This window comes from Salvelinus sp. IW2-2015, unplaced genomic scaffold (assembly GCF_002910315.2).
Source record: "Salvelinus sp. IW2-2015 unplaced genomic scaffold, ASM291031v2 Un_scaffold1795, whole genome shotgun sequence".
Classification (NCBI taxonomy): domain Eukaryota; kingdom Metazoa; phylum Chordata; class Actinopteri; order Salmoniformes; family Salmonidae; genus Salvelinus; species Salvelinus sp. IW2-2015.
The window spans coordinates 117,118-125,493 of record NW_019943168.1 but is presented as its reverse complement, the minus strand read 5'-3'; the positions used below and the strand labels follow the sequence as shown (position 1 = coordinate 125,493).

The following is an 8,376-nucleotide window of genomic DNA, read 5'->3' as shown; positions in this document are numbered from 1 at the left end:
CACAGATACCTTTCCTACCCTCCTATCCCACGCCACCACACACAGATACCTTTCCTACCCTCCTATCCCACACACAGATACCTTTCCTACCCTCCTATCCCACCACACACAATACCTTCCTACCCTCCTATCCCACCACACAGATACCTTTCCTACCCTCCTATCCCCGCCACCACACAGATACCTTTCCTCACCTCCTATCCCACGCCACCACACACAGATACCTTTCCTACCCTCCTATCCCCACCACACACAGATAACCTTCCTACCTCCTATCCACACACAAACCTTTCCTACTCCTATCCCATCCCACCACACAGATACCTTTCCTATCCTCCTATCCCCCGGCACACACAGATACCTTTCCTACCCTCCTATCCCACCACACACAGATACCTTTCCTACCCTCCTATCCACGCCACCACACACCTGCCCATATCAGGAGTTGTTCATAATAGTGATAGCCCCAGGATGAAACTATCCCCGAAGAGAATTGTCTGATTGTTGATTTCTCCGACCTGATGGGGGATCAAAGCAGTGGTGGAGTGGATGGTCTGGGCAGGAGATCATGTGGATGGATGGTCTGGGCAGGAGATCATGTGGAGTGGGTGGTCTGGGCAGGAGATCATGTGGAGTGGATGGTCTGGGCAGGAGATCATGTGGAGTGGTGGGTCTGGGCAGGAATCATGTGGAGTGGGATGTTGCCGGCAGGAGATCATGTGGAGTGGATGGTCTGGGCAGGAGATCATGTGGATGGATGGTCTGGCAGGAGATCATGTGGAGTGGATGGTCTGGGCAGGAGATCATGTGGAGTGGATGGTCTGGGCAGGAGATCATGTGGCAGTGGAATAGGAGGGTAGGAAAGGTATCTGTGTGGTGGGATAGGAGGGTAGGAAAGGTATCTGTGTGGTGGCGTGGGATAGGAGGGTAGGAAAGTTATCTGTGTGTGGTGGCGTGGGATAGGAGGGTAGGAAAGGTATCTGTGTGGTGGCGTGGGATAGGAGGGTAGGAAAGGTATCTGTCTGTTCCTCTTTTTTGTTTCCTGCTCTGTTTTCTATGTTTTGTTTAGGCTTTGATGTGTGACTAAGTGATAAGATTTAATCTTGTAGACAAACGTGAATCTGAATCGGGAATTGTTTTCAGTTTTCCATCATATGACCGTCATGATTAAAATGCATTGATATAGTTCAATGAATTAATTAAAGTTTAATGTTGGTATTGTTTTCTCCTTCATAGCACAAGGAGTGCAATAGCTCAATAGCATGAGGAAAGCAATAGCTGCGTTTCAGACCTTCCCAACCCAGACCCAAAATGGAGACTTCATTATCATAGGGTTCGTTGTGATGGGTATGGTCCTCTCTATTCGCTACAGAACATTGTGAAGGAATATAGAGACAGAGAGAAGAGAACAAAGGGAGAGGGTTCCACTCTTAAAAGTTCCACTTATTTGTTGGACCATTGTCCGCTGTCCTCTAAATTCCACTTGAGCAAAATTATTAGCTGTTTACACAATTCATGTTTGTATTTACATCATGTAATGTAGTGCTCAGTAGAAAGTATTTTTATTGGCGAATTGTAGCTTTTCCCCCAATGGTTCCGTTAGCTAGCAAATTATTTATGTGGAAAATCAAGTCCAGTCTGCTGTAGAACTCGACGCTGCGTAAAACGGAAACTCGATGTAGTGAACCGGACTATAGCGTAACTTTTACAAAATCGGTATCCCTTCTAGCCATCACCACCAGTTCATTCTCTGTATGTTCTTAGGTGGAAATCAGCAACTCGGCGTCACTTCCTGAAAGATGTGGAAATTGCGCCTCTCTGTGGTGAAAATATATAGTACCAGAAGTTAAATATGCCTTCGACGGCGTCCTCCGAGGATCAAATATTTTTCATACCGGATGAAAGGAAAAATCGCGTTTGTTGGTCGAGAACGAGGCGAGCAGAAGTCTGGGCGAAGACGAGGTTGAGTAGACTCGTTTTGAATTTCCAATCCTTGTCCCCCATACCCACAACGCTGTAGCTACACAGTCAGACTAGAGAGGGCTATGTAAAGAGGTAGACTATCCTAAATCATGAGAATTGTTTGACTCAACTAGATATTCTCCTTTACTAGCTAGGCTAGCCAAATAAGCTAACGATAGCTAGCTTGCTACACAGACATTTTAATCCAACATGGCGCTTTAAAGAACGTTTTATGACCAAGACCAGGGATGATGATATGTTTGGGTAGCTAGGAGACTCTACTCCTGCAATCAATCAAAAACAATCACAAACGACTCTTATAGAAATGCCCCCAGAGTCGAGCATTGAATAAACCGTCTTGCTGTGCACCAGCTGTCTTTGTTATGGTTAACTAGCTAGCAATCTAGATCCAGTGACCATTCTGAAAATGCCAATGAATGGATTTGCAATTACAATACTGATTGATGTTGACACACTTTGCACCCATTTAATTACCTGTACCTGGTCACTCTCTAATAGGGTTATATTGGTTTGTGTATGTAGCTAGTTAGTTGACTGTCTGCTTGGGAGATGGAGGAGCAGGAGAGAGCTAAGGAAGAGGATGCTCTGGACTCAAAGCCTCCACTGACCACTGAAGAGGATGAGCCCAAACACACAGACCTCCACTGGTCTCATATCACTGAAACACAACAGGTGGGACTTAAAACCTATGAGTTGGTGGGACTTAAAACCTATGAGTTGGTGGGACTTAAAACCTATGAGTTGGTGGGACTTAAAACCTATGAGTATAACCAATCAAAAACATACAGCCTCAATAATACAGTAGAAAAATAAGTCTTATATACATCGCTGGAATAGATGCACGCCGGTTATGGAGGTGAAGATCAACCAGACCCATTTATTATGGAGCCGTCCCTCCTCACCCATCAGCCTTTGATACGAGAATGTGGTTATATGGAAAGGTAATTACATTTGGTAAACACCAAAACACTGGTAAACAGGGAATCTTGATCCAAATTTATGTTAAAAAGGCAAAAAATAGGCATGCGCGTTGTGTGACAAAGTGGTATCTATATAAAAACCTATGAAATTAGCTAAAAGTTCAAATATAGCAATCTGGAACTAATCATTAATAAGGGTAGATCTGCGATGTAATCTGTACTTGTCCAAGACTCGTGAACGGGTTAGAAAATACTAAACAGGGCGCTCTTTCCCTGAGTGAGGTAAAACTCATTCTAGATGCTGCCTGAACGACCTCATCTCCTATGAGCTCCTCTCGTGCACACTGTAACTAATAAGCTTCACCAGTCACTGCTTGTCATTCGCAGCACGAGGGCTTGAGGGCTTGAACCCCATCAGCAACATCACTTCTGCTGTGACGACGATCATCCTGCTTGCCTGACGAAGCTGTAACGCATCCTGCTGGCTCTTGCAAGCGACTATTGCCGCTCATTGAGGGCGCTTGAGTTGGGGAACACACTGAAGGTTATGAAACATTCATCCTGTCGGCTGGCGCTGACGTATGACATGCTATCGCTTCCCTGGTGATTCTGGGGATGGAACCTGAAGTTCTAAATCTGTACTCACACTGAAATGTACACACTCTTGCTGCTATCTGCATGTATTCTCTCCTGAGTCTGTCGTCTCTCTCATCTGTCTCTCATCTATGTATGTCTCTCTCGCATCTGTCGCTCTCTCTCTCAACACACACTGTCTGTCCCTCTGTCTGGTCACTGTCTATCGGTCGCTCTTTTCTCCACTGCTTCTCGCAAGTCCTTTCCACATATCAGTCTCATAAAAAAAAATCGTTCACCTTTAATTTAAACCAGGTAGTGCCTGACCCTGAAAGTCATCTAGTTGAGAAACAGAGTTCTGCACGCAGTTACACTCATGCGGTGTCACTAAACTGGCCAAGAATAAGTAAAGGCATAACCGAGCCTCAATATTCGATACAGCGGGAAATCAGGGGGAGGACAAACAACCAATCGAGAGGTACAAAAACAATGGGAATAGATTACAGAAACAATAGTGCAATATATATATGCCTAAGAAGTAATAAAGACAATAGAGTCCTTATATACAGCTCCAAGTGCATGAAACTGACGGTAAGTATGAAGTGAAGGAGTGAGGGCATAAATTAGGATCCATTGGTCGCGAGGCAGAATATATAAACAAGAATAGTTAGGCAGAATAAAACCCATCCCCTGTAGACATGAGGTAGAGAGTTGAGCAAGAACGATGGAAACTGTGCAAGTAGAGGATACCTGGGGTGGCAATGGAGGGGAGCAACAATAAAATACCATACACTGCCTATGGGCGTGGATGAGGTATGATAGATGGTGACGTGTAGTTACAGAGTGGGGGTATCGTTTAACAGGTAAGCACGTAAAGATCTTGTAGCACGAGCTCGCTCTTGACAGCTGGTGAATTACAGCTTAGTGAGGGCACCGACTATGAAGTTTTCCTGCTCCGCACACCCTTCAGAAAAGACATTTTGTTGTGCAGTTCTGTCTACCCAGTTCATTTGGCAGCAGAGAACTGGAAGGAAAAGGTGACCAAGGAGGAATCTGACTTTGGGGTGACACCAGTGAGATATAGCGCACTCGCAGAGAGAGTGCGTACGAAGTGGGTGCTGCTATGGTGCAAAAGCAGATGAAGAGTGCTATATAAGGCGGGACGTTTACAACTTATGCAAAGAACTCCTGGTAGATAACATTGATTTGTTTTAAGTAATCTTTTTTTTTTTTTTTGTTTTTTATTTTCTTTTTTTTTTTTTTTTTTTTTTTTTTTTCTCTTTTTTTTTGATATTTTTTTTTTTTTTTTTTTTTTTTTTTTTTTTTTTTTTTTTTTCTTTTTCCTATGTTTGTCATTTTTTTTTTTTTTTTTTTCTTATGTTGTCGGTGTTGGTTAGCCATTGGGTTTTGGACTGACGAGTAAAATGGCGTGGAAGACGAAGAGGCACCACACAACAGAGCGTAAAAACCCGATATATCGAGTCACGCCAGTGGTTGGGTAGTGTGTATCTGGAAAATGTTCGGTGTGACAAAATATCGGATGGCAGCTGCGCGTGGATAGACGCATGCGCACAAATTTTGTTGAGTCAAGAAATGTTGTGTGTTGGCTGTGGAAAAGCTAAGTCCCCCAGGCTAATTTTTCAGGTCGATGAACCCATCGCCACGCGAAAAATAGAATCGACAAGGGATCGGTTATATGGGGCTAATTCAGATGCGTCCAGTTTAACGCCAGAGGTAGATAGATTTCTGAGGATCTGGGATCCAGACGCCCATGAGTGAGTCTAACTAGTCTCCGAAAACAACAACCGCGAGGAAAGTGAGGGTAAAGAAAACAGCTGACGCGTAGGAGGATCCACTTCTGATGCCATTCTTGTGGAACCCCCCGCCTGCCATAAACACCTTAAACTCCTAGCAGTCACAACTAGCAACTGACCGTACTGATATCCAACATCTGTAACGGTGGGGCTCGTCCAATAATCTGATCACAGTGAATGCGATAAACTCAATCTAGCTGTAGATAAAGACTGTGTCGTGTATCAGCTGGGCCCTGATGTCCTCGTGTCGGTGTTGAGCATGTATCAGGCGCTTTCTGTCGATTTGAATCAGATTCCGCGTCATCAGGTTTGAAGGATTTCAGTGTGGACTGGTCGCTACCAAGCCTGTCCTAGAGGAGGAGCTATGGCTGTTCCGCATCTAGACCTTTGGCAGTAAGAGGTGAGAGAGTGTCATCGATAATACTAAAGCCTCCCAGAGAGTAGCCCACGTCTGAGGGACTGTGGCGTATTCGTCCTCCATATCTCTCTCAGGTTCACATGGGCCAACCATTTGCGATTCTGGGCAGAATCACATACATAAATACACTTCACAGGTGCCTCAACATGCATGTGATTAATGCTCCATTTATAATCATTCCGGTATCTGTGTCTCTTTGTCACCACTTTCTCTGTAATCATAGCCCCATAACATGGAACCTCTGTTATTGTTCTTACCTACCATGCGATCAGACAAATCATTGTACGTTCTGAAACGTATGCAGTCTGGTCAAGGTTGGTCCCAACATGAGTCATTAAGGTCCTACGTCTCGCCTTACTACCCCCGTCACGCACCCACCCCGCTTACAAGCTCTTATCCTACAAGCAACTCTGCTAGGCCCACCACAGACTCTCACTAGGGTCAGTCCGCAGACCAACACCCCAAGGGTCCAACGTCAACGACACCTCCTAGGGTCAAGTCTGCACCAACTCCTAGGGTCAAGTCCCACCGAACTCCTAGGGTCAAGTGCGCCACGCAACTCCATTAGGTCAAGCTCGTCTCAACCCATACCACCTCAATAGGGTCAAGGCATCCGCCGGGCACCACACTCCTAGTGTCAAGATTCACCAACTTGCGCTTAGGGTCAGTCCCACCAACTCATAGGGGTCACAACGTCCCACCAACCATAGCCAGTCACCTACCCCTAGGGTCGAATGCGTATCGCCTACTGCGCACCAACCCCTAGGGTCACAGAGCTTCACCCAACGCAGCCAGGTATATCTCACACCTGGTCACCCCCCAAAGTCAATTCCTCCTCTCCTATGATGGGGTCAAGTCCACGCCACTCTCTCCATATCCCACCGTTATGGCGTCATCATGCTGCCCCGCAACTCTGACAATCCCCTGGCACACTGAACGGGCAAAAATTCACTGAAGCTGGAAGACCATCATATCTCCCTCACAACTAGCTTTATAGCCAGACCGCAGCTGATCAGCCAAAGCTCCTAGCAGAGCGTCGACAGGAGTCCAACTAGTCCAACACCACCTAGTCTATCCCATAACGGGTCCAAAAGTACACTCCATCCCATGCTAACAAACAGCCCCATCTATCTAACCCCTACCTCATCCCTCCTAGGGTACTGCTAATTATGATTTATCCTCCCACGCCAAACTCCTAGTGTCAATTGCGCCTTTGCACCCCATTCCGCCACCAATCGTTTATCTCTACTAGGCGAGCATTCATTCCATTATCGTGCACACCTAAACTACTTTATCGCATTGGGTCAAAAAGCGATCCCTCAGCGTCTCTATAAAGCTTTTGCCTACTCACTAAGGAGTCAAAGTACGCACCAATTTGTATCATCTATAAGGGTTAAGTCGCCACCCCACGCAACGTATAGGGTCATACGTCCCACGCAACTCCATCTCTAGGGTCGAGACCTAGTTCTCTCTAATGCGCCTTAACCCTTATCTTCCAGGCGTCCAATAAGATCCTTACTGTACCTAATAACGCACTCTCTTAGGGTTCCTTATATGTTTTCTACCTCAGGTATTCCCAAATTCCGCACCTATTTAAAATTGGTTGTGATTTAGATTTCCACGCATAGCCAAACTCTGTGTTGTTGAGATAACTTGTGCTTACGGGTGCAATTGAGTTGTGCTCTCCTAATCTTCGCCACAGACTTGGCACTCTTAATGTGAGAATGTCAAGTCGCAGCAACCCTTGAAATACTCCCCTCAACCTATGAACCGGTGAGTCAACCTGAGGTCCCAAACCAAAATACCTCAGAGGTGACATTTTTTTTTAAGACAGAAAGTGAGCCTATCAGAGTGCGAGCACCAGTAGGAAGAAAGAAATCAGAGAGAGTCACCACACGACACACAGTCACCAGTAGGGAGGTCAAACATCCCACCAAACATGTCGTGTGTAGGAGGATGAGTAAGAGAGACAGAGAGAGAAAACGAAAAGACAGAGTACCGTAAGAGACAAGAGAGAGATGACAGACAGACAGGAGAATAAGGCAGAAAGTGAATACCTCAGTAATTTGCTATTACCATGTCAATACAGGGTCAGCATTCACATCCCAGAATTCCATCCCAGAAGGAAGCCCACGAAAAACTTACCGCCAAGGTGTGCGATTCCAAGCCCACATCCACCCCTCGCATAAAAGGGTGTCATGGATACCCTTAAATTATTGGTATCCCCAATCCGCATACCAACATTCCTAGGGTTCCCGAAGGGTCCCGCCACAACTCCTAGGCCAAGACCTCCTACAAGTGTTCTGATGTCTCCCGTCCACCAAACTCCCCCCAGGCTGCCGTCAATCCCACCACTCCTGGTCAGTCCACCAACTCATAGGTCAAGTCCCACCAACTCATAGGGTCAAGTCCCACCAATTCCTAGGATAGTCCACACGGTCAAGTCCACCAACTCATAGGGTCAGTCCAGCAACTCTAGGTCAAGACCAATGGCAGAGCTCATAGGGTCAAGTCCACCGACTCATAGGGTCAAGTCCACCGACTCATTAGGGTCAAGTCCCACCGACCTGTCTAGTCACGCCCATTGGTCTAAGTCGCCACCGACTCATTAGGGGGGAGGTGGTCTAAGTTCCCACACCGACTCATAGGTTTTTAAGTCCCGCACAAC

At 46.1% G+C, this 8,376-nt stretch overlaps 1 protein-coding gene across 1 annotated transcript in view; it reads left to right on the top strand.

Moving 5' to 3' along the window:
• Window positions 1-1,871: 1,871 nt before the first annotated feature.
• Window positions 1,872-8,376, top strand: part of carf (calcium responsive transcription factor) — a 30,476-nt gene continuing 23,971 nt past the window's right edge. The window contains exons 1-2 of the mRNA XM_070439594.1: window positions 1,872-1,962; window positions 2,506-2,655. Of these exons, the coding sequence (XP_070295695.1) occupies window positions 2,533-2,655 (123 nt within the window). The 5' untranslated portion in view covers window positions 1,872-1,962; window positions 2,506-2,532. The remainder of the gene's footprint in view (window positions 1,963-2,505; window positions 2,656-8,376) is intronic.